Source organism: Camelina sativa, chromosome 10 (genome assembly GCF_030686135.1).
Source record: "Camelina sativa cultivar CO46 ecotype springtype chromosome 10, ASM3068613v1".
NCBI lineage: Eukaryota > Viridiplantae > Streptophyta > Magnoliopsida > Brassicales > Brassicaceae > Camelina > Camelina sativa.
The window spans coordinates 3,965,617-3,989,504 of NC_141889.1; the positions used below are offsets into that span (position 1 = coordinate 3,965,617).

Consider the following 23,888-nt stretch of genomic DNA (forward strand, 5'->3'; position numbering starts at 1 on the left):
TAATATATGTGCCTCCATCACGGTAGATGCGATTTGTAACCAACCCACCCCACCTACATTTATAAACCTACCTAATATATGTGCCTCTACAACTGCATGATTTATGATTTTCGAGAATTTTAATATTTTTAAAAGCTACCAAAAAAAAACATTATTTCAATTTCATGCGAGGTGATGCACTGATTAGAAAATGATTAGTTTCATGATAACTTAAGATAATTAATTTATATAATTTGCATATAATAATATCTAGGTTGTAGGGAAACTCTCTCGGAGACTCTTAATAATTCACAGATAATATATACTATAGTACCAACTTAGAAAGTTTTGGGAGCATTAACCCCATACAAGACCAAAACAAACATGGTTTCATCAATTTCACTCTTTATTTTTTTTCTTCTTCTCCTCTTCATTGTATTAACTCATTGCTCAAGCCTTGATGATGATCTCTCGAACGATCAACCAAACGGCTTTTTTTTACCTTTCGAATCAACTCTTTACGCTGAGATCACCATCGGAACCCCAACGCGAACTTTTAACCTCAAACTAGACTCTTCTACACATCTCACATGTCTCGATAATGATGATGACCACCAATGCTCACTCTTAGACAAATCTTCCAACGCTTTCTCTACAATCTCATGCAATAGCTCTTCTCTCTACAATCTCATGCATGCAGTAGTTTGGGTTTAGAAGAATTTCTGTTCAATATATGTAGTTATATTTATATTTTCCTCTCTTTCTTTCGGATGTAACGGATTAATTAATCAATCATACAATTTATTAAAGTACTATTTCTTTTTTTTCTTTTTTTTTGTTCACACTTTTTAGCTACAAAATTCTATTATAAGGACGGACTAATAAGATAAAATATTCACCATCAATCACACATCCCACTGGTTATAAAAGAAGTCAAAAGATTTGATCATCTAACAAGATTGGTTTGTTTGTTTGTAAGGTTGTGGGAGAATCTCAGAAGAGAGAAGAGTATCTCTTCTTCCCAGGAGATTACTGAGGATGTTATTCTTTCTTCTATGATGTTGTCAGCAGAGGAGAGCAACTATGTGTATGACTCTTTTTTATTTATTTATTTAGATGATTCCTTTTACGTTTAGAGTTTGTATCTACTGTTACTGACTTTGTGTAATTCTACTGGTTCTTGTGGCAAGTGTAAGCATCCATTGGCTGCGAGGTTGGCTTCTTCTTTGGGTACATACAACGAAATCGAGGTCTCAGATTACCATCTTGCCTTGATGCTCTCTAAGATCTGAAGCTACAAGTTATGTCTTTGGCTTATGCGTCGTGCCAGTAACCTGCAGGTATCTGTGTCTTTTCAGAATTATATATATATGCGGATCATGATTCTTCACATGTTTTGATGAACAATGTTGTTTCCTCTTTTCTGTTTCACTTGTAGTATGTAATCAATCCATCAATAATGGAGTTATATGTTTACTGGTTTGGTCTACATGACGTGATAGTTTACTCAAACATTAGTAGTAAGTACTAATAGAGGTATTGTAGGTTATTTTCTTTTATCTCTAAAGCTTGAGCATGCTTCCTCATGAAGCGAGCCTCGTTCGCAACAACTTATAAGCGTGTTTTAGGTAATTGTACGTAACATAAGTATGCAATTTCAATGTATTGAACTTCTTACTTCAGTGGAAGAATTTTTGTTCAATATGTAGTTATATTTATATTTTCCTCTCTTTCGTTCGGATGTAACGGATTAATTAATCAATCATACAATTTATAAAAGTTCTATTTATTTTTCTTCTTTTTTTTGTTCACACTTTTTAGCTACAAAATTCTATTATTAGGGCGGACTAATAAGATAAAATATTCAAAACCAAAACAAAATTGAGTTTACACATTTTTTTCTTAGGTCTATGTTTTGAATATATTAAGTTAATCTTAATTTTTTTAGACTTATCCTAGCAATGCAAAATATTAAATTTTTGTTTTACATTTTTTTTTTTTTTTTTTTTGTCAACAATACAATACTTTGAATTCAAAATTATGTAAGTAAAAAAAAAATACTCTTACACGGTAAGACAGAGAAAGTATTTCATCAAACTAAAAGGAAAAAAAAAAGAGATAAATGGGCCAAACGGCCCATAAGTGGGGAAACGGCCCATAAAAATAAACCAAATAAACCGTACTTGTCCGTATAAATTTGCTACTCTCGCTTGCTCAGAAACCCTAAGCGCCTGAGAAGATGAAGGTATGTGACGGCGAACAGAGCCTCCATTTTCCTACTTCGTTTATCGTCTCTCGTTTGCTTATCCTTTTTTTATGTTTCTGTGTTTTAGTTCAACATTGCAAATCCAACCACTGGTTGCCAGAAGAAGCTCGAGATCGACGATGACCAGAAACTGTAAGTTTTTTGCTCTTCTCTTCTGCATATTTGACTCATTTTTGTAGATTTCGTGATAGGTTCTCTGGATCTGTTGGTCAATGTTTGTATATATCACTGTGAAATTGGTAGCTCCTAGGATACATAAAAATGTAGCGAATTGCTCTATAAATTTTCGTGGTCTTCGAGTTAAGCTTTGTATCTGCTCAAAGACATATCTAGATTATAGTATATAGTATTGATCTTGGCTTATGTTGATGCAGACGTGCGTTTTTCGACAAGAGACTCTCTCAAGAAGTCAGTGGAGATGCGTTAGGCGAGGTGCGTAGATTTCATCTATCTTAATTTGATCTCTTGATTGTATTTTTTTTATCGTTACAGATGATGGAAATTGTGGTTTTATGAAATGTTATTGCAGGAGTTCAAGGGTTACGTCTTCAAGATCATGGGTGGTTGCGACAAGCAAGGTTTCCCAATGAAGCAGGGAGTTTTGACTCCAGGACGTGTTCGTCTTTTGCTTCACCGAGGTAATTTGTCCAACTTGCAGCTTCTTGTACACATCTATGTTGTGTTTGGGTGGATTTGGATTTACATTGTTTTGTAATGGCTTGGTAGGAACCCCTTGCTTCAGAGGGCATGGAAGGAGGACTGGTGAGAGGAGAAGGAAGTCTGTTCGTGGTTGCATTGTGAGCCCTGACCTCTCTGTTCTTAACCTTGTCATTGTGAAGAAGGGTGACAATGATCTTCCTGGGCTTACTGATACCGAGAAGCCAAGGATGAGGGGACCAAAGAGAGCCTCAAAGATCCGTAAATTGTTTAACCTCAAGAAGGAAGATGATGTGAGGACCTACGTCAACACTTACCGCCGCAAGTTCACTAACAAGAAGGGTGAGAGACAAAACACACTCGTAATCAATCTCAAACAGACTTGATAAAAAATGGTCTCTGAAAATTTGTTTGTTTTTTTTTGTTTTTGACAGGTAAGGAAGTGAGCAAAGCCCCTAAGATCCAGAGGCTTGTGACTCCGTTGACTCTTCAGAGGAAGAGAGCCAGAATCGCTGACAAGAAGAAGAAGATTGCCAAGGCTAATTCTGATGCTGCTGAGTACCAGAAGCTTCTTGCCTCAAGGTTGAAGGAACAGCGTGACAGGAGAAGTGAGAGTTTGGCAAAGAAGAGGTCTAGACTTTCTTCTGCTGCCGCCAAGCCCTCTGTTACTGCTTAAAAAGCTTGAGAATCAAATCAAACATGTCACATTTCTAGTTTTGTTCTCTTTTTTTTTCTTCTTGGCAATCTAAAAGTTAGTTCGAGTTCATACTGTTGTTCCATCACTTTGGGCTTGTGTTTCTTGATTTTATGCTTTTAGTTGAAGACCATTTTAAACGCAAATTTGTTGTTGTTTCCCTTTACCTGTTTTTGATCAAGGCGTTACTAAATTTAAAACTCATTCAAATTTGATCAGTTTAAATACCTGATGAGTCTATAAAAGTATAAACATGTACTCTATCTATTAGACATAATGCTAAACACAAGAATCGGCGATGAGAATGTGCAACACTTTGTCTTACAATGGAATTAATGGAGCATAAAGAGAATGCAAGCACAGTTTATGGAGAGCTCGTTGGAGTGTCGTAGCTGTATTGCTATTCATTGTCTGGGTTTGTAACTCAAGCTTTCCCTTTAACAGAGAACTTCGATGATGATTCATTCATGTTCAAGAGCTTAAAGAGAAATTGTCAGTTATATAAAATAAATACACTTAGAAAGCATCAAAGGGGTGGTGGCGCAGTTGGCTAGCGCGTAGGTCTCATAGCTACTGAGTGATCCTGAGGTCGAGAGTTCGAGCCTCTCTCACCCCAATTTTTTTTTTTCTTTATCTTTTTAAACTATCCGGAAAGAAATTTACTTACGTCGCACAGCACACACCTTTTTGCTTAATTATCAGATTTTACGACTTTGAAAGTATAAAAAGCGATTGAAATTGTATTTAGTTAGGCTTTACTATCTTTGTATCTTGAAACTTGGAAGATATTTAAAGTCTTCTCAGTTCATTTATTGTCAACCAGAAGAAGTGAAATGAAATAGAAAAGGAAACGCAAAAGAAGAGAAGGGGAAAAGGTCTGAAGAGATAGACTAACAATTTCTCTTTCGGGTTTGTTGAAGTGATTGGAAATGGCAAATGCGATGTCTCCAACAAAATCACACTTCTTCCAGCCTCTTATTCCCGGTATCCAGAACCACCTGGTAAAGCTATCTTTATTTCTATATATCTCCCAATCTTTATGAACATTTAGTCTCAGTGTTCTGTTTCTCTGCTGCAGAACATTCCTATCAAGTTCTTCTCCGAGCATACCGTCGGGAAACACGAGGGAAGAAGTGTAAATTTGGTATCAGATGCGTCAGAGAAAACATGGAAAGTGAAGATGGAAGGCCATAGACTCACCAAAGGTTGGAAAGAGTTCGTCGAGGCGCATGACCTTCGAGTTGGTGACTTCGTCGTATTTAGACACGAAGGAGACATGATGTTCCATGTCACTGCTTTAGGATCTAGTTGCTGTGAGATTCAATACGCACAAGAGAGTAACGAGACTGGTATGGTTCAAATGTGCATTTGCATTTATCGCGACTCTTTTCTATTTTTGAAACGTTTCATTCTCTTATTCAGACATGTCTTCGAGATCTGAGAAGCAAGTTAAGGAGAATGTGAAAACAGATTCTGATCTCAATTGTTTTAGCCTATCTGTGACAGAATCAAACCTATCAAGAGATACAGTGGTTAGCAAGATTAGTGGTTTCTGTGTTGTGCTTATTTTTATGTTTCATTTTCATGATTTTAACTTTAATCCCCCAATGGAATTTGATGACTGATGCAGTGTGTCCCCATAAATTTCGCAAAGCGAAACGGTTTAGGCAAAGAAAGGCAAGAGATAGTTTTGATGAACGAAGAAGGGAAGTCATGGGAATCAGTAGTAAAGAGCTGGGGTGGTTGTAGGCTTTCCATTGTTCGAGGTTGGACAAGTTTTTGCAATGCAAATAAACTAGAAGTTGGAGATTTTTGCACATTTAGACTGCTCCCAAACACAGCGGAAACGCCTGTGTTTAAGCTCTGCAGCCGTACAATGTCAGAGAGGACAGTCCAGTCCGCGGAAGGTTGCATCGATGGCGAAACTGTAGGAAAGCGGTTTGTGAAGTTAACTCTTACACGAAACAGCCTTCACATTGGTAAACAGGTTACTTTTGGAAACCTTAATCTTGGGTCTTTTCAATGCATTGCTTTCTTTTTTCTCTTAATTCTGAATATGTTGCAGCATCTACCGGTACGTTTCACGAGAGAGAACGGACACATCAATCCGGGGAAGATAATTCTGGTGGACAAAAACAGATCTGAATGGCCAATGAACCTTAAGGTTGACAAAAGTACTGGTTTGATGTATATTATTAGTGGCAATAATGGTTGGAAAAGTTTCTGTGCCGCCAATGAAATAGGTGCAGGGGAGTCTCTAACTTTGGAGTTGATCCGAGGAGGTGTAACTCCTTTGCTTAAGTTCAGCTCCAAGGTCAGTAAGAACGTCTAAGTAGCTTGCATTCCACGCTTTAGGTTTTACTAAGTTGAAGTTAATCAAATAACGTACGACTTGTTAACAGATGGAACAACCACCATTTGAAGCCGAGGCTCGGGAACACAAGAGAGCTAGAGTCCAAAGATGGAGCCAGGAGACTGAACCGAAAGTTGAGATGAGAGAGAAGACAGCTGAGGAATTAGGAGAACCCTCTCGAGCATCTCACAAATCCTGTGGTAATCAAGAAAACTTGCAGCATACGCAAGCTTGCTCTGTCTCAAATCAGGTGGCTAAGGTGAAACAGAGCGTTGTTGATGCTTTAACTAGTGTAAAAAGATTTATGGCAGAACTCGAGACAACGGAACAGAAGCTAGAAATCTCATTGCAGGAAATCAACAACCTAGGTATGATGATTTCTAGTTTGATATGTTTTAAGAGCAATTTTACTGTTAATTTTGTCTCTACTCAGTTTCCTAACAATTTTTTATGATGGCACAGAGAAAGGAGAAGATAATGGGAATAAAACATTGTTAAAGGTCCGCCAACATCTGAGAAGCAAAGTACTCTTCCAGTACTTCCAACAGAATATGGTCCTCCAAAAGATTTGGTACATCACTTTCTAGTAGTTCATTCTCTTCTTTTCTTGTTGGCATTAATCAACCATTCTAAATAGCTGATGTTGGTTCGTTGATATTTCTTTCTAGAATCTTTCCAACAACATATTTATAGCCTTGAGGAAGCTTCGTTCAGATCTTGTCAAAGAAGCCCCTGATGGTGTCATGGCATATCATATATTTATGTAAGTCCGAAAACGCCATTACACTTGTCATCTTCCAAGTTTTGTACTTAAATCTGTTTGTGGTGGCAGGAATTCAACGCTTCTGCAGATAAGCAGACAAATTCCGAGAACCAAAGAGGAACTCCTAGGAATCAGTGGCCTTGGGGAGTAAGTAACTAAGTACTTTTTTTGCTTTCAGAACCTGTACTTTCAAACGAAAAATCCAAAGAGTGTTTGATTATGGTTTGTATCTTAAAACATTCTTCCAGGGCCAAAGTAAAAGAGTACGGTGATCGGTTGTTGGAAACAATAGAATCAACGGTTAAGGAGTACTATGTGGAACTAATAAGAAAGATTCCATCATCAGCAACGAGAGTCCCGGTTCAAGGAAGAGGATGATGATGTCGAAGTGAGCCCACGCCGCCGCTAGTCCTGCAAAATAAACAGTGAGAAACAAAGCCAGTGAGTTGCTTCCCGGGAAAGTGTTAGATGGAGTTAGACTTTCACACAAATTAAGAAAATATTAATATATATATATGCCTTTATTTAATAAGTATTTAATGAGTTAATTTAATTAAAGGTAAAACTATGAAATCTAACGTAAAACATGCATTGGAAATATAAAATAATGCATTGGAAATATAATCAGAAAGAGTGAAGGAGTATTGGTTTATAGTTATAGGAAACAGTTTGGTGTGACAGACAACAGTGTACATAAATTGTGATGTTACAACTCATTAGTTACTTTTTAAATTTAATATTTTAGAAATAAAGGAAATATATTTAATCTATAAAATTTCCTAATTAGAAAGAAAATTGTCTTTTCAATTGATTTATCGAAAGGTTTATATATACCACTATATAGTGCAGTGACAATAATCTCTTTTGTATTTTTGTTACATTAAGGGTGTGAATGGTTGTAGCGGTTGGAACGGACAAATTCGTCTACGGACTGGACCACTTTTTATTTACCATTCAGCAAATGTAGTTCGTACTGGTTTGTGACGTTAACTCCTACAAAATACAGCCTTGAGAATGGTAAACAGGTGAGTTTTTAGGAACCTCTATCTCAGGTTTATTCAACGCATTCTTTTTTAAAAAAATTTTTGGAATCTTCTGCAGTATCTAGGGAAATGTTTTAGTAGAGTCAATATGCTCAACATGTCGAGGAATATAATTCTGGTGGACAAAGACAAAGTTGAGTGGCTGATGAAGCTTAAAGTTGATAGTAGAGGAGCGATGACTATTTATGGTCGTCATGATTGGAAAAGTTTTTGTGCCGCAAATGAAGTAGGCGCAGGGGAGTCAATGACTTTGGAGTTGATCAGAGGAGGGACAAGTCCTTTTCTCAAGTTCTGCTCCAAGGTCAGTCAGAACGTCGAATGGCTTGCGATCCACGTTTTAGGTTTTGCTAAGTTGAAATTAATCAAAATAACGACTTGTTTTCAGATGAAGAAACCAACATTTGAAGCAGAGGATGGGATCCGCAAGAAAGCTCCAGTTCAAATCCAAAATGGGGGACAGGAAACAGACAAGGGAGAACCATCTCGAGAATCTAACAAATCCCGTGGTGATCAAGGAAACTTACAGCAAACGCAAACTTTGTCTGTCAAAGATCAGGTGGCTAAGGTGAAAGAGAGCGTTGTAGATACCTTAACTAGTATCAGACGTTTTCTGACAGAGTTCGAGACAAAGGAACAGGAACTACAAGATTCTAAATGGGTATGATCTCTTATCCGATACGTTATTCTTACATCAATCTTGTAGTTTTGATTTTGACTTTTACTCAATTTTCTAACAATTTGGAATATGGCACAGGGAGAAGAGAAGACAATGGGAACACGCCAAGATCTTCGAGTAATAATCAAGCTTAAAATGTGAAACTGAAGACTTCTTGAAACCTCTGTTTTATTCTATGTAATTGTTCAAGTTGGAGTTATTTTATTTTTCTCTTTTTATGCAACGGGTTAGTTTATTCATAAGGGCGGACTAGTATTTTTATTTGATAAAGTTTATCAACCGACAATGTTTATTTGTTTCTTTTCTTATCTATATCACTGGCCACTGCCTCGGTTTCTTTAAATAAGACTTTTACTAGAAACAAAGAATTGTATCACTTTTTTTTTGGTCAACATCATTACATACGATTTTAGTTTTGTAACAGAGAGACAAGTAATCCTAATCCCAGCCAAAAAAAAAGGAAATATTGCGAGATAACAAGGACATAAAAAAAAGTAAAAAACATAGTTGATAGAAGGAAAACAAAATAAGAAGCATGAAGGGCCAATCTTTAAATTTGGACTGGAGAAGGTCCAAACCCAAACATAGAACACAGACTCAAAAAAAACACTGTCTTCTCTACTAAGTAACAAAATCAATGAAGCGGTAACACAAGAAAAGACAAAAAAAGAAAAGAAAAAGAAGAGTGAATGCTTGAAATAAATAAAAAGAAAAACAGAAGAAAGGGGAGAATGAGAGATCGATGATTCCGACAAGCCAATTAGATGCATGAGGTTGGTTTTCCGGTGGATCTTTCTGTCTTCACTCGCATCATTGCCACTCTATTTTTCCTCGCCGTTGGTGTTTTTTACTTTCTCAGAAACACCGCTGCTAGGTACTTCGACATCGGAGCCGCCGCCGCAGGAGGTTTCGACAGGGAATTCATACCGGTGGTCACTGAGACATTTTCTACCGAGAAGTGCTCCCGCTGCAAATCCGTTCGATACTGGTATGCCCTCAAATTCATCAATCTCTTTATTGGGAATTGAAAGATCGCTTTGGTGTGGAGGCTATTAATGCTTTCTGTGAGCTTGTGATATGTAAATCTTTTCAAAGTCTCGAGCTTTTCAATAGAAGAATCGTGTGGGTTTGGAATTTGTTGCTTAGAGATACTTTTTGTGAATTTAGCTTATATGAGGTCAGAAAGTTTGGATTATCTTGGATCACTTTGTGTTTAAAAGTTAATTTAGTGCATTTGGGATATGTATTTCTTTCAAAGTCTTGACCTTTTCAATAGAAGAATCATGGGTTTGGAAGTTGTTGCTTAGATACTTTTGTGAATTTAACTTATGTGAGCTCAGATAGTTTGGATTAGCTTGTGTTTATAAGTTGGTTTAGTTGAGCTCCTTCGTCTGTATGCTTTGTTTGCTTATCAGCTCAGCAGAGTGCCAAAGGTCAGATTGGAGTTCCGGTCATCAAAGAAAGTGCAAGGATGTTGAGATTAGTACCGTAACCTCTTCTGCAAAGAATGGCTTCAGGTTCAGAACTTCTCCGTTTGGGAATGGATCTGCTTCTGAGATTGCATTGGTTCCTGTTCAGGGCCGAAACAAGAGTATCCTCAAGCCTAGAGAAGTAATTGTGTCCTCTTTTTTCCTCTCATCCTGTTGACACTCTCTTGATAGAGTCGTTGTGGAAATCTGACTTGTATTTTTGTTTTGCGACTTTCTTCAGGTTCTTTTCCCATATGAAGAATTCGTTAGATATTTTAACTGGGACAATCCAGAATTGGCTCCCTGTGGTCTCATGAATTGTGGAAACAGGTTTGTGTTCATATGTTTTTCAACATAGCTTCCAAGCATCAATTGAGATGAGTTGAGTTTGTTTTTTCTCCGTTCAAGATAACCTACTTTAGTTCTCTTTCAGTTGTTTTGCCAATGTTATACTACAATGCCTTTCCTGGACACGTCCTCTTGTTGCATATCTGCTTGAGAAAGGCCACAAGAGCGAATGTAAAACTTCTTTCTTTTCATTTTTGTATTAATGCCTCACTCTTTCATTTGGTTTTCTGTATGCGTTTTAAGCTTTGATTCTATGTTTTGTTTAACAGGTATGCGCAACGATTGGTGCTTCTTCTGTGAATTTCAAACCCATGTTGAGAGAGCGAGTCAAAGTCGGTTCCCTTTTTCACCAATGAACATTATTTCACGGTTAACTAATATTGGTGGAACTCTTGGGTATGGAAGACAAGAGGATGCTCATGAGTTCATGAGGTCAGTATCTCTCTTACCCATGAAAATAGCAAATTCCTAAGTAGTGTTTAAGGCTGTGAATCTCCCGACTGATGGAGTTAGACAATTCACATACTTTCAGGTATGCGATTGATATGATGCAGTCTGTTTGCCTTGACGAATTCGGTGGAGAAAAAATAGTGCCTCCTCGTTCTCAAGAAACAACACTTATTCAGTACATATTTGGAGGTCTCCTCCAATCAGAGGTGATATATCCTGATCTCAATATCTTACGTTCATCTGTATTCTTGAATTGCCAATAGATGGATTTTTATTCTCTAGAATGATTGGGATCTTAGGAAGTTCCCTGTTATACATATTCTTTACTTGTTTTCTTTTTGAATTGTAGATTTCGACATGCTACTTCTTAGCTGGCTGCCTCCATTGAGAATATATAGAACTTGTTTCCAGTATATTAAAAAAGATCAAGATCCTTTCTAATGTTCTTTCTGTTAGTTTTTTTTTTCTTCTGATTTTCTGCATTTTCAACTTTCCAGGTTCAGTGTACTGTTTGCAATCATGTTTCTGACCAATATGAAAATATGATGGATCTAATCGTTGAGATGCATGGGGGTGCGGTGTCTTTGGAGGAATGTCTTGATCAATTTTCAGCCGAAGAGTGGCTTCAAGGAGATAATGTGTACAAATGTGATAGGTATTTTAATTAAATCCAAAAGAAGCTATGTTTCTTAAGCACAGTGTGGTAGTTGATTAGTTGACAAATCGACTATGTTTCTTAACAGGTGTAGTGACTATGTAAAGGCATGTAAGCGTCTTACAATTCGGCTAGCTCCAAATATTCTTACCATTGCCTTAAAAAGATATCAGGTATGTGTGGCATTTCCTTTACATTTTGCTAAATTCTTGTGGGAATAGTTGTCTATAATAAAAACATCTGTGAAATTATGTACAGGGAGGAAGATACGGAAAACTGAACAAAAGAATAAGTTTTCCCGAGACATTGGATCTTAATCCTTACATGAGTGAAGGTGGAGAAGGATCAGATGTATATAAACTCTATGCAGTGATTGTCCATTTAGATATGCTGAATGCATCATTCTTCGGCCATTACATATGCTACATTAAGGACTTTTGCGGAAACTGGTATAGAATAGATGATTCTGAGGTAACACTCAGTACTTTCCTCTCTTCTTGTTAGCATGAAATTATGATGATTCCATGAATTTTGAGGGATCTTCTAACCCTGATCAAATATACTCACAGATAGAAAGTGTTGAATTAGAAGACGTCCTTTCTCAAAGAGCTTATATGCTCCTCTACAGCAGGTAAGCTTTTCTCCTCCTGTCTTTTGTTGTCCAGCTCTCCGTGTAAATTTAATCTATAAACACAAGATTGAGACTGTTTATTTCACCATTATGAGTTGAGTAAATTGTTTGAATATGATGTATATATCTAAACAGACTGAGGTTGTTGAGCTAGTGAGTTTCTTATGTTTTTCTGCCGTCATGCAGGATTCTAGCTCGGTCGTCATCATCATGTCTCAGATCAAAAGTTCAAGAGGAGAAGAATACAGACATATTGGACACAGAATCTTGCCTAGAAGAGTTAATTGAGAGTTCGATGGTAGGAGCTATTGAAAACAGAAGCAGCATCTATGCAACCATTGAAGACCCTGAGTGCGAACAAGAATCACCGTCATCATCACTATCATCATCAGCATCGTCACCATCACCATCAACATCACCGTCACCATTATCATCATCATCACCATCAATAGTGATCTCTGAATGTTGTAGCCTACAACTTGATACATTGGATTCCGAGTCAAACCCTTCAACTGATGATAACTCTGCAACAGATCATCGAGAGGATGCAGCAAATGGGAACAAAGATCCAGAGGTAAAATATCAGGCTGTCGATTCTTGTTCAGACCATACAACTTCAACTCCATTAGTCTGTACAAAATCCAAGCCTCCGGTGAGAGATATGGATACCGAGATGGTGGACGCTCAATGATGTAGAATGTTACGACAATTGAAAATCAACAGAGCTTGTAGCTTACAATAGTGATGCAGATACTATTACACAATGACTTATATATGGTTTTAAAGGGTGACTATACATAGAATTTAAATGTTCTTACTGGTGAATTGCCAAATTGTTTGCTTTGTGTTTCCCCCACAAAGCAAACGAAGAATCAATCAAGTCATAAATTAGTGAGAAAGTGTGATTTTTTGGTAATCCTCTCTACCCCTACCTTCTTAAATTTATGCATGGTGAAGCTTTTGTTTGTCATGTATCACTTTCTTCAACCCATCGGTTCAAGTTCAAATTGCACGATAACCCAATCTGTTAATTCGATTTATTAGTTTATTGTACCTTTTAATTCATACTCTGTTTCTTTTTAGTGAAAAATACTCTTTTATACAGTACTCTGTTTCTTTTCTTTGCATCTTTAATAGCTAGAGATGTTAGGAATCAATTGGTACAAGCCTAAGGGTTCAGAAATATTTAAGATGAGAGTTAGTTGAGAGTTCAATGGTAAGACACTAGAAGCAGCAACCATGCAACTATTTAAGATGTATGTACGACAACAAGAATCATCACCATCTGTAATGACTTTTGAATGTTGTTGGGAGGTCGTTGTAAGCTTTATATGTATTGCATCTATCACATAAGGGATTACATCTTAGTATATATACATAAGTAGAGGAGACTAGGTTTAGCTAGATATGTAAAGTTCTGTACAAGGAAACAATATATTGCAGAAGTAATGAGATGATACGGACGTATCCTTAACAGTCGTAAGGGTTGATGCAACCACCCCAGAAAACTTATAAATTTTTACCATACAATAGGACTGCAGATTACATTACTTGACTCATGGTACTAAAGGCTGATAATATCTAGAACTTATTACTTGTTTTGAAGACCCTTAAAGTAGATAAAATATGTTGTTGACAAATACAGACACAGTTAACTCTTACCTAACTAGACATTGGATTCATACTGCTTAGGCTACGAGTTCACTATAACAGGGCAAGTTGGAGCAGATTTGAAGTATAGGAAGAGTTGTCTTGTCTTCCCAAACAAACTCAAACACTAAAGATTCATGTGCCTTAATGCCATTAGCCTTGAAAAATTCTTTTAACCCTAAACCCAAACGCATGTGTGTATTTCCCCTTTCCATGACTAAATTCACTGGCCACTCTTTTCCATGCTTGTCCAACACAGTTATCTTCTTCCCTCCTAGCTTTTTCATTCGGTTAACCTTAACGAAGTTTTTTGGAAGATGCTACACACAAAGGAGGCAATAAGATTACACTATGTGAACTTCATAAAGCATTAGCTGATAACCAAAACTTCTCCAAGAGAGTTGTTTTAACTTACAAGTCTACCCTTTTTGAGACTGGATGGTGTGGCAGTTCGTGTCACAAATCGGCCTTCACTTCCTGAAGAAGATGATGATGGAACTTTTTGACTACTGTCACCAGATTTGTTTCTCTTTCTTTTGTTGCAATCTTTAGTGGAAACACTCTTTAGTTCTGCAGTGGAGAAACGAAGAAGAGGCGTTTTGATGGAAGAAACAAGACTGGTCTGATGAAATAGACTTTGCTTTTGCTTCAGTAATCCGCTTCTTACCCATTGACTTACCCATGTAATCTTTGTCTTCGTCTAGTGAAGACTCTGGTTCTGTTTTAAGACTCTGCTTCATCGACAAGTTTCCTGAATATCACAACAAGAAAAACGTTTTAAATCTTCATAACCAAAAGGTAAATTCCATGGGAAGATAAAAATCAGAGCACAACTTACTGATGTTTTCTTGATCATCATCAAGATTATTGTCGTCGTCACAAGATTGTACATATTGAATCTCACAGCAACTGGGTCCAAAACAAGTGACGTGGAACACCGAAGCTCCATCGTGTCTGAAAACGATAACATCTCCGACTCGGAGATCATGTGCGGTGGCGAACTCTTTCCAGCCGACGGTGAGTTTCCGACCTTCCATCTCAACTTTCCAACTTATCTCAGACGCGTCGGATCTTAGCTCCGCTGTATTTCCTTCGTTTCTTCCATGTAAGTATACCGAGAAAAACTTCACAGGGATGGTCTGCAACAACATGCAAAAGAGTTTTTAAAACGAAACCATTTCTCATAATAAGCTATACTCGTAAAAGAGAGACAGAGTCAGAGTACGAGGAAGGAGTCGAAGCCGGGGAGAAGAGGCTTAAAGAAGTGTGGGTTTGTAGGAGATCCAAGAACTGGATTCGCCATTGTTCAAAGGATCTTTGAAAAAGAGCTTCCAAGAAAACAAAACCAAAACCGATCGACTCAAGTCTAAGTTGATGAAAGTGTTTTGGTAATCCTTGCACGGCTCCTCTTATTAATGAGAGCTCCAGCTTACCTGTTTTAATGAGGGCGTGACTCCTTTTATTCTCTTTCATTTTAAATGACTCGCACTACTTTTTGTTCTTTTTTGGTGGTAAGTGCTTAACACCTCGTTTACTGATTTGGCAGCATACCTCCTTTTTCTTTCTTTCGCATTAGCTGATGCAGAATTTCATTATAAATAAAATTCAATGTTGGAATGGCTATCTTTTGTAGCCTCTGTTCCAAAGTCCAAAAAACTAAAGCTCCATACAACCGTATTTCAACTTAGTAGTTTCCGATTTCGTGTAACAAAGCTTCCAGATTCTGTTCCTTTGTCTCGAGTTTAGCCCGAAACCGTCTGATACTAGTTAAAGTTTCTTCAATGCTCTGTCTCACCTTAGGCAGATGATCTAAGATAGAGCAAGATTGCGTGTGCTGCGGATTTTCTTGATCACCAGTAGACTTGCTAGACGACCGAGTGCGACGAGAAGGTTCTCCCTCTTCAGTTATCTTCTGCCTCACGTCATGCTTCAATCTTCTATTCTCCTGACTCCATCTTTGGACTCGAGCTCTCTTGTGTGGCCGAGCCTCTGCTTCAGATGGTGATTGCTCCATCTGAATACAAGTATTTGTTTAGTAACACCAACTTATAGATAGTTCAAAACGAACAAGATTGCAAGCTATCTTGATGCTCACACTAACCTTTGAGACGAACTTAAGCAAAGGACTTGTCCCTCCTCGGATCAACTCCAAAGTTAGAGACTCACCTGCGCCTACTTCATTCGCTGCACAGAAACTTTTCCAACCATTACCACTGATAACATACATCATTCTACTTCCTTTGCGATAACCCTTACGCTTCATCAACCACTCGACTTTGTCTTTGTCCACCAGGATTATCTTCCCTGGCTTATCGAGCATGTTCTCTCTCATGAAACTTACCGGTAGATGCTGCAAAAGATTCAAAATTACATAAACAATAATGTGTTGAAGAATCCCGAGATAGAATTGAGTTCCCACAAAACTCACCTGTTTACCAAGCTTAAGGCTGTTAGGTGTAGGAGTTAACTTCACAAACCGGTTTGGTCCAGCCTCTGTGCGGCTGCAGAGCAGAAACACAAGCCTTTCCGCGTTGTGGAGCAGTTTAAATGTGAAAGGATCTCCAACTTTAAATTTATTTTCGGTGCAGAGACTTTTCCAACCTCCAAAGATAAAAACCTGACCAGACTTGTAGCTCTTTACTTCTGATTCCCAAGACTTCCCTTCTTCGTTCATCAAAACTACCTCATGCCTTCCTTTGTCTAAACCGTATCGCCTTGCGAAATCTCTGGGCACACCCTGCATCAGTCATTCCTCAACATTGGGGATTATATACACTCACGCATGCTTAATACTCTAAACTCGAGATATAAAACCCTAATAGTAATATATAACTAACTAACCAAGAAATCTCTTGATAGGTTTGAAGCCGTCACAGATTGGCTAAAACATGTCAGATCTGATGAAAACAGATCAGATTCTGTTTTCACATTCTCCTCAATTTCTTTCTCCTTTCTTGAAGATTCTCCTGCTGTTCAGAAATCTAATGGTTCAAAAACAGAAAAGAGAGTCTAGATAAATGTTCATTGAATAATGGATTTTACCATACCAATTTCGTCGTGGCTAAGAGACTGTGCGTATTGGACCTCACAGCAACTAGGTTCAAACGCAGTGACGTGGAACAACATGTCTCCTTCGTGTTTGAAGACTAGGAAATCACCGACTCGAAGACCATGTGCCTCCACGAACTCTTTCCAACCGTTGGTGAGCGTATGGCCTTCCATCTTACCTTTCCATGTTCCTTGCCAAGAATCTGATCTCAATTTTACAGTCTTGCCCTCGTGCTTTCCCTTGATGTGCTTGGAGAAGAACTTCACAGGGATTTTCTGTAACAAAACGAATACAACTGAACTGAGTCTAGTAGTCTACATTACATATATGTTGAGAAAGACAGAAACAGAGAGGTTATATTACGTACGATGTGGCTCTTGAAACCAGGAAGAAGAGGCTGGAAGAAGTGTGGGTTTTTTGGAGAGAAGAGTGATGATGATGGATTCTCCATTGCCGAACACTTTCTAAGAGAATCCAAAATTTTGTTCTTGGGAGATTCTCGGCTTCTCTAAGAATGCTTTACTTCTATTTCTACATACATATTTTGGCCCAATAATGCAACAGGTGAAAATTATTTTTTTTTTAACTCCTTTCATGTTGTTGATTTTATTTGAGGAATCCCAACTTCTTACATTTTTTTCTTTCTTCAAAATAAAGAGTGTTACATGTTTTTTTGTTCAAAATACATCTCTGTTAAATTGTTGTTTTGTATTATTTTTTGTGCCGATTATGTTTACAATGAAGTAGGTGAAGAATAAGTAAAGAGTAGTAATAAATACACAACATTTTTTCTTCCAATATCTTAACTTTTGCAAAGAATAAAACTGAATTTCTTATTTGTTGTATTTGTTAAACAGTCTAAGATAAACTGAATTATATTATTAATTTTGAATGCGATCATAAATAAGTCTATTTTTCATATATTATTTTTAAATGTTAAATATGTGAATAACGGTTGCATAGATATACGTATAAACAACAATTATAAAGTTTTAACCCAGCTGAAAAAACAATCAAATCAAACTATTAAATATACATTAAAAGAAAAAGAAAAAAAAACGGGTTGGATTGACGTGTTTATTTCTTCTTTTCTTCCTGACAAATACTTTCAGTCCTACGACTTACATCCATCAAATCAGAAAAGGAAAAACCAACTTTGCCATTTAAGGCGTTTTGCCTAGAAATATGAAATATCTTTGCTATTAACTTAGTTAATGACATTAAAATCAGGAGTTAATGACATTGAATAACCGAGTTTATATTCCAATTTCAAACTAATAAACCCTGTAACGCCAGCGACGAAAACATTCGAAGGATCAAAAGTTCTTAGAGAAGCTGTTCAAAACAAGAATGGCCGATCCACGAAGTTCCTCCCCAAACAAAAAAGCTTTCTTCGTCGTAGATCTGTCTGGACAAAACTCCAATCCTGTACTCTCTCTCACTCTCTAATCTCACCTTATCTTGTCTCTGTATCTGTTACAAAATCCATCAATTGGTTGTCTTTCTTAATTCGTTGTTGCAGATAATTCCTTCTCAGTTTATTGCGAATCACATCAAGGGAAAGACTCTGTCAACGAAACTGAAACTGACTTCGGTCGCTTCGGACAGAACTTGGGAAGTGGAATTGGACGGCGGGAGATTCGCCGCCGGATGGAAAAATTTCTCCGTCTTCCACGCTGTTCGTGACGACGACGTTTTGAGTTTCAGGCACGACGGTGACATGGTCTTCCACGTCACACCCCTCGGACGCAGTTTCTCTCAGATACACTTAATCTCTTCTTCTTCTACTACCTCTGACTCTGACGATGAGCACCGTACTTTTGATGATGATGAAGACGACAGTGTGGATGTTGGAGATGATGATGGTGATGATGACAATTCGATATCAGAAGATGATTTATATTCAAAGAAACTTTCGTCGAAGAAGAGAGCAAGAACTGAAACAGAGTATTCATCGGAAGAGTCTTATCTTCTTGCGCACGTCACACCTTCAAGCCTTCTGAGAGATACTTTGGTGTGTACCACTTCACTTGACTCGTTAATACAATTTTTACTTCAATTCTTTTGATACACTGTAATCAAGCTGTGATTCTTTTTGCAGTGTCTTCTAATCAAATTTGCAAAGTCAAATGGTCTGGACAAGAGAGTGTGTGAGATTGATCTAATGGATGAAGATGGAAAATCTTGGACTCTGCTTCTTAGACACAACAAAAAATCTGGTCAGGCTTTTGTGCGTGGAGGCTGGAGGAAGTTCTGCCGTAACAACGGGATCAAAGCCGGATCTTTATGTCGGTTTAAGCTTGTCCAAAGCGGAACTAAACCTGTGCTACAACTATGTCCCAACACTTCTAGCATTCCAGAAGGAAACTCTTCCAAAGCAAACAAAAAAGGGAATGTTTCTGAAAGTGAAGGTGATGAGATTGAAACTGAGGATTGCTCAGAGACAGTTCCAGTGCTTCAGAACAAGATTCTGACGTTAGACCTTAAACCTTACATGATCGGGTCAAGTCAATTTGTAAGTTTCAAGACCTTTGTTTTAGGGTTTTCAAGTCTTTTTTTTTGTTCTTGTTGCCTTGTTGGCATATTGGCTTAAATGTGTTGAAACTTGTACAGCGTGTTCCTGCATCGTTGGCAAGAGAGAACGGGATCCTAAAAGCAGGAGAGGTGACTGTATTGAACAAAGATGGCGAAGAGTGGAAGTCGCATCTAGTTAACGTCAAGGGACGAGATCAGTTTTACATTAGAAGTTGTAAAGAGTTCTTTCTTGCCAATGGCATAAAGAACGTTGGTGATCCCTTCACACTGGAGGTTATTAGAGGAGGAACATCTCCTATTCTCAAGATCTGTTCCAAGGTTAACACAAAAGCAATTACAGTCCTAGTTATTGAACTTTTGCTGTTGTGAAATCGCTGTGTTAACTAAAACGAGTTGTTTTCAGGTGAAACAAGTGTCCTTTGATGGCTATAAGACTCTGGAGAGGAAACCACGAATGACGGTTCAAGCACCACATGCTGAAGACGAAACAGAGAACCGGGTCCAAAAGAAAGCTCGTGTTTGTACAGAAGGAGGGCCATCTCGCTGCACTAGGGCATTAAACAAATCAAGTACTGATCCAGGAAATTTGCAGCGCAAGCAACCACTTCAACCTTGCTCAATCTCTGATCACGTTAAAAAGGTGAGACAGAGTATTATGGATACTTTAACCGATGTAAGACGGTTTCGGTCGGAGCTCGAGATTAAGGAACAGAATCTACAAGCTTCGCTGCATGAAATTGATGCGTTAGGTATGGTCTGAATTACCAACCAATAAATACTAGCTTTAAATGTGTGTGTGTGGTTTATTTTGGTTCTAGATTTGTTGATAATGTGAGTTTGGAAAAACAGGGGAAAAGATTATGGGGATCAGCCAAATCTTCAACATTAGTCAAGCTTAAGTCGAAAATGGAGATTAGAAAGTGGACCAGGTACTTTTGCAACGATGGAGTTAAATATTGCATGTCACCTTATCTCATTCACGTCTTCGTCGAAATAAAGTTACTGACATGTTTCAGTATACAGATAATAAGTGATTAATGAAAACTTTTTTTTGTTTTGTTTTGTGAATCTTTCTTAGTTCTTACTCAAAAATCGTCGCTTGTTATATAATATATGGAAATTTATTCGGGTACTTGTGTTTTAGTTAACCTATCACCGTCTGAGACGGTCCGTCTCCCCTGGGTTTACTAATTTAAAACAAACAATATATTACGTTAACTTTATTTATTTTTTTGGTGTAAATGCTAAAAATTATTACGTTATTTTGACTTAGTATTATATAGTCATACTTGTTTACGTTAATTTGACCATCATCTAATTAAGATATTCCGTCTTCAGGTTAACAAGATTCCATTTATTTATTTATTTATTCATGATACAAAAAAAAAAAGATTCCATTTATTCAGCAAGATCACTCCCCCAATAAAATACGTATTATGTTACTTTCAGTTTTAAAGTAGTTTGTTAATTTGTTTAATATATTTTTTTAAATACCAAAAAAGAAACAAAGAATTAACAATTTAAACTCTCTGAAAAAGTTAGCTTCAAAAGTAACTCTATACAGCGTTCTTATCAAGAGAACCTAGATCAACGGTTAGGATCTAGAAGAGTATACATTAAGAATATTTATATTTATCTCTAATTATTTACATTTGTATTTATTCTAGAATAAGAAAATTAGTTTTATCATATTTTTACAATAATGTACAGTAAAACTTCTATAAATTAATAATGTTTGGACCATGAAATTCTATTAATTTATAGAGGTTTTAATTTCTCGATAAATTAATAATTATTAATTTATAAAAAAACTTTACTAATTTGGTAAAAAAAAGTTTAAAAATAAATTTAATCTTTATAGTTAATATTTTTATAAAACCAATTAAAATGAAAATAGCAATTATCATGTTTTGAAGATAGTACTCAAAGATTTTTATACAGTAAAAATATTAAAAATGAACTCTAATAAAAATTAATGTGTATATATATACATATATTTAGATAACTTTGTATAATTATTAATTTCTATTATTGATGGGACCATAAATTTACTAAGGATTTTCAAAAAAATTATTATCTTATTATATTATCGAATTATGTCCAAAATTACACTAGTCCCAACTTGGACCTAATAAATTTATTAATTTATAGATATTTTTAATTTAACGAGTATTAATTTATAGAGGTTCTACTGTAATAGAATTTCATGGTCCCAACATTATTCATTTATAGAAGTTTTACTTAAATCATAATCTTTCATACATATCTCTTCCAAGGCAAATAACACACAAAAAATTACTAATACAAAAAAAGTACTAACTCCTTTCTACAAACTTTCAAGTTCTACCTCCTTAATACAAGAAGGCAAGTCACAAACCCTTCCATACTACAAACTTTCAAGTGCACATACTCTAGAACTTGCAAATCTCAAATACAGAACAAACGTAGTTTAGTTTGGTGGAGGAAGAGGAAGAATCTAGTGAAACTACTTGACTCCACCTTTGAATGATTCAAGACACAGAAAGTGCTTGCATAATACTCTTCTTGCTTTCTTCCCATCTTCAGTGTCACTTCAAACCAGATCATTGCTGATTCCCCATATCCTCTCCCCTGTTGCATCATCACAACATTACAGTCCTAAGTCAAATAAAACTAGTTTCAAGAAACAACAGCAAGATCTTGATTCAAGAACGCACCTAACGCATCAATTGCTAGCAAAGAGGCTTGTAGATTCTGTTCACTTGTCTCAAGCTCGGTCCGACACTGTCTCACAGTGTTCAGAGTATCTACAATCCCTTGTTTCACACTAGCAACTTGATCCGAGACTGAGCAAGATTGTGGTTGCACGCTCAGAAATTTTCTTGAGATGGTGTTGGTTCTGTTTGAAACCTGAGTGCGTCCTCTCTCCTCATCAACTTGATGCTCTGGTCCGCGACTTATTCTCTTATTAACTTGTCCCTCTACTCCTACTCTTGGAGTCTTTCTCACATTCCTTGGTTGTGGAGAAGTCTTACAAGCTCTCTTCCTACTAGTTGTGTGGTTTCCTTTTCCCTTGTATTCATGGTTTTCAATCTGAAAGAAACTCAATAAACATGTTGTCTAGCTAAGGTTTTGTATGTACATAGAGTTGTGTTGTTGGTTCACCTTAGAGCAGAACTTAAACAGAGGATTTGCACCTTCCCACATCAATTCCAGCTTGAACGAATCATTTACCTTCACTCCATTTGGTTCACACATCTCTCTCCAACCTTTTCTCAAATAAAACCATTCACTTACGTCTCTTCCAAGCCCTGTTATCTGTAGATAAGATGACCACTTTCTTCCATCTTGGTCCAGAAGAATTACGTCCCCAGCCTTATTAATGCCATTCTCCCTCGTGAAACTCACTGGAAGTGACTGAACAAGATTCAATCAGTACCAAACGCTCAAACTCATGACTATATCCACAAAAAACCTTCATGACAACAAGTTCTTGAACTTACTAGCTGCCCGGTATAGTCACGGCTAGGTGTATACTTTATTATCACAGTTGGTGAAGGAGCCGCCTTCTTCTCCTTTCTCTTTGAAACTTCATCCAACTTTCTCTTCTCTTTATGGCCATTGCCAGATTCCTGTGGACACAGCGAAAGCACAGGCCTTTCCCCAATTTGGAAAAGTTTAAACTTACAAAAATCTCCTTGTCTTAGATCATTAGTGGAGCAGAAGTGTTCCCAGCCTGCTCTGATGTAAAACACACCACTTGAGGTGTTTTTGGCAAGTTTCATTGTCCATATTCTCCCTTGCTCATTTATCACATCGATCTCACAGGCTTTTAGGTGCTCACCAAAAAAAGCCGTAAATTTTCTAGAAAGATCCTACAAAAAAATTACCAACAAGTCACATCACTCAAACAATGTTACACTCTTGACTATTACAACAAAGCTAAAATGGAGTTTAGTAGTCACCAAACGATCCTTGCTGAGGCTATAACGAGTAACACATCCTGTGATGAAACAAGAGTGGCCTGATGAAGAATCTGCTTCTGGTTCTTCCCTGAATCACAACAATCTTCACTTACATAGTCACCAAACCCATTAAATACATTCTGTAATTTCATTAAACAACTCACTTGCTCCATCTCCGGCCCCATCATCATCATCATCATCTTCGTCTTCTCCATCATTATCATCATCGTCATCAATGTAAGTATCCTCAGTATCAATGTGGCTAGACGAAGCGTGATGTATGTTACCGGAAACAGATTGGGGAGCGACAGATACATGAAGGACCTCGTCTCCATGATGTTTGAAAACCAAAACGTCGCCGTCTTTGAATCCATGTTCGCCGGCGAACTTCTCCCAGCCGTCGGCGAGCCTGCCGCCATCCAGTTTCACTTTCCAAACTCTGTCCGACGCATCCGATATTAGAAACACTTTTGTGTGATTCCTTAAGAACTCAGCATCAAGAGTCTGGAAGCAATAAAACAAAAGGAAACACAGAGTTGTCGACGGTGACAAAGGCAGTATCTTAAAACGAAATATAAAAGATAGAAAGCATTACGAGAAGTGGTTTATCTCCTGTAAGAAACTAATGCTCAAAGGAAAAGAAATTTGGTGGATCCCCCATTGTGATGAAAAGTTTCACACAAATCTGAGTTGAAGATTTAGGGCAGAGAGTGAGTCAGATAAGAA

At 37.2% G+C, this 23,888-nt stretch overlaps 6 protein-coding genes, 1 non-coding gene and 1 pseudogene across 11 annotated transcripts; 6 read left to right on the top strand and 2 right to left on the bottom strand.

Annotated features, from left to right (window-relative positions):
- Positions 1-256: 256 nt before the first annotated feature.
- LOC104717027 (small ribosomal subunit protein eS6z) lies at positions 257-3,742 on the top strand. The gene is made up of 8 exons (XM_010434530.3): positions 257-1,066; positions 1,170-1,319; positions 1,418-2,224; positions 2,313-2,377; positions 2,620-2,677; positions 2,775-2,883; positions 2,972-3,244; positions 3,337-3,742. The coding sequence occupies exons 3-8, from the start codon at positions 2,219-2,221 to the stop codon at positions 3,576-3,578; spliced, it is 753 nt and encodes a 250-aa protein (XP_010432832.1). The 5' UTR covers positions 257-1,066; positions 1,170-1,319; positions 1,418-2,218; the 3' UTR covers positions 3,579-3,742.
- A 385-nt stretch (positions 3,743-4,127) lies between these two features.
- TRNAM-CAU (transfer RNA methionine (anticodon CAU)) lies at positions 4,128-4,212 on the top strand. Its single transcript is given in 2 exon segments — positions 4,128-4,165; positions 4,177-4,212. It is a non-coding gene; the product is annotated as a tRNA-Met (tRNA).
- Positions 4,213-4,525: 313 nt separating this feature from the next.
- On the top strand, positions 4,526-7,104 carry LOC104717028 (B3 domain-containing protein REM8-like; annotated as a pseudogene).
- A 493-nt stretch (positions 7,105-7,597) lies between these two features.
- Positions 7,598-8,796, top strand: LOC104717029 (B3 domain-containing protein REM8-like). Its single transcript, XM_010434533.3, has 4 exons — positions 7,598-7,737; positions 7,814-8,056; positions 8,141-8,413; positions 8,510-8,796. Exons 2-4 carry the CDS (start codon positions 7,844-7,846, stop codon positions 8,570-8,572), a joined length of 549 nt encoding a protein of 182 aa, XP_010432835.2. The 5' UTR covers positions 7,598-7,737; positions 7,814-7,843; the 3' UTR covers positions 8,573-8,796.
- Positions 8,797-8,955: 159 nt separating this feature from the next.
- LOC104717030 (ubiquitin carboxyl-terminal hydrolase 18) lies at positions 8,956-12,801 on the top strand. Of its 4 annotated transcripts, none has more exons than XM_010434535.3 (12): positions 8,984-9,204; positions 9,306-9,419; positions 9,847-10,042; positions 10,142-10,230; positions 10,334-10,419; positions 10,518-10,680; positions 10,781-10,904; positions 11,196-11,353; positions 11,442-11,526; positions 11,612-11,824; positions 11,923-11,984; positions 12,171-12,801. In XM_010434535.3, exons 1-12 carry the CDS (start codon positions 9,200-9,202, stop codon positions 12,673-12,675), a joined length of 1,800 nt encoding a protein of 599 aa, XP_010432837.1. In that variant the 5' UTR covers positions 8,984-9,199; the 3' UTR covers positions 12,676-12,801. The 4 variants fall into 4 exon arrangements, 3 of the variants coding, with proteins under 3 accessions (XP_010432836.1, XP_010432837.1, XP_087325524.1); XR_015568620.1 differs by adding an exon at positions 11,048-11,108 and having other exon boundaries at positions 8,990-9,419; XM_010434534.3 differs by having other exon boundaries at positions 8,956-9,419.
- Positions 12,802-13,465: 664 nt separating this feature from the next.
- LOC104717032 (B3 domain-containing protein REM8-like) lies at positions 13,466-17,217 on the bottom strand. Its single transcript, XM_087470286.1, has 11 exons — positions 17,051-17,217; positions 16,682-16,958; positions 16,476-16,600; positions 16,063-16,371; positions 15,736-15,984; positions 15,322-15,648; positions 15,186-15,270; positions 14,860-14,924; positions 14,525-14,773; positions 14,050-14,334; positions 13,466-13,954 (listed from the first exon to the last, which is right to left on the bottom strand). Exons 1-11 carry the CDS (start codon positions 17,132-17,134, stop codon positions 13,673-13,675), a joined length of 2,337 nt encoding a protein of 778 aa, XP_087326412.1. The 5' UTR covers positions 17,135-17,217; the 3' UTR covers positions 13,466-13,672.
- Positions 17,218-17,911: 694 nt separating this feature from the next.
- Positions 17,912-20,366, top strand: LOC104717033 (putative B3 domain-containing protein REM4). 2 transcript variants are annotated; one of them, XM_010434539.3, is made up of 6 exons: positions 17,912-18,111; positions 18,206-18,697; positions 18,785-19,198; positions 19,297-19,536; positions 19,622-19,967; positions 20,068-20,366. In XM_010434539.3, the coding sequence occupies exons 1-6, from the start codon at positions 18,034-18,036 to the stop codon at positions 20,115-20,117; spliced, it is 1,620 nt and encodes a 539-aa protein (XP_010432841.1). In that variant the 5' UTR covers positions 17,912-18,033; the 3' UTR covers positions 20,118-20,366. The 2 variants fall into 2 exon arrangements, with proteins under 2 accessions (XP_010432841.1, XP_010432842.1); XM_010434540.2 differs by lacking the exon at positions 20,068-20,366 and having other exon boundaries at positions 19,622-19,978.
- A 1,059-nt stretch (positions 20,367-21,425) lies between these two features.
- LOC104720033 (B3 domain-containing protein REM1-like) lies at positions 21,426-23,747 on the bottom strand (the record flags this gene model as incomplete). Its single annotated transcript, XM_087470287.1, has 6 exons — positions 21,426-21,828; positions 21,915-22,290; positions 22,363-22,614; positions 22,701-23,072; positions 23,163-23,245; positions 23,327-23,747. Coding segments are annotated over 6 exons (1,542 nt in total), but the record flags the coding sequence as incomplete, so codon positions are not given.
- Positions 23,748-23,888: the final 141 nt, after the last annotated feature.

Excerpts from the sequence above, each read along its gene's own strand:
- LOC104717033 (XM_010434539.3), top strand. The coding sequence starts at position 18,034 with ATGGCCGATCCACGAAGTTCCTCCCCAAACAAAAAAGCTTTCTTCGTC. Across the intron at positions 18,112-18,205 it reads CTGGACAAAACTCCAATCCT|ATAATTCCTTCTCAGTTTAT; the intron begins GTACTCTCTCTC and ends TCGTTGTTGCAG. Across the intron at positions 19,537-19,621 it reads TTCTCAAGATCTGTTCCAAG|GTGAAACAAGTGTCCTTTGA; the intron begins GTTAACACAAAA and ends AGTTGTTTTCAG.
- LOC104717029 (XM_010434533.3), top strand. The coding sequence starts at position 7,844 with ATGCTCAACATGTCGAGGAATATAATTCTGGTGGACAAAGACAAAGTT. Across the intron at positions 8,057-8,140 it reads TTCTCAAGTTCTGCTCCAAG|ATGAAGAAACCAACATTTGA; the intron begins GTCAGTCAGAAC and ends ACTTGTTTTCAG. Across the intron at positions 8,414-8,509 it reads AACTACAAGATTCTAAATGG|GGAGAAGAGAAGACAATGGG; the intron begins GTATGATCTCTT and ends AATATGGCACAG.
- LOC104717032 (XM_087470286.1), bottom strand. The coding sequence starts at position 17,134 with ATGGAGAATCCATCATCATCACTCTTCTCTCCAAAAAACCCACACTTC. Across the intron at positions 15,271-15,321 it reads TACACGAAATCGGAAACTAC|AGGCTACAAAAGATAGCCAT; the intron begins TAAGTTGAAATA and ends ACTTTGGAACAG. Across the intron at positions 14,925-15,185 it reads GCGAAAGAAAGAAAAAGGAG|TTCTTGGATCTCCTACAAAC; the intron begins GTATGCTGCCAA and ends TGGCGAATCCAG.
- LOC104717030 (XM_010434534.3), top strand. The coding sequence starts at position 9,196 with ATGCATGAGGTTGGTTTTCCGGTGGATCTTTCTGTCTTCACTCGCATC. Across the intron at positions 10,231-10,333 it reads CTCATGAATTGTGGAAACAG|TTGTTTTGCCAATGTTATAC; the intron begins GTTTGTGTTCAT and ends GTTCTCTTTCAG. Across the intron at positions 11,825-11,922 it reads ATAGAATAGATGATTCTGAG|ATAGAAAGTGTTGAATTAGA; the intron begins GTAACACTCAGT and ends ATATACTCACAG.
- LOC104717027 (XM_010434530.3), top strand. Across the intron at positions 2,678-2,774 it reads GTGGAGATGCGTTAGGCGAG|GAGTTCAAGGGTTACGTCTT; the intron begins GTGCGTAGATTT and ends ATGTTATTGCAG. Across the intron at positions 2,884-2,971 it reads TCGTCTTTTGCTTCACCGAG|GAACCCCTTGCTTCAGAGGG; the intron begins GTAATTTGTCCA and ends ATGGCTTGGTAG.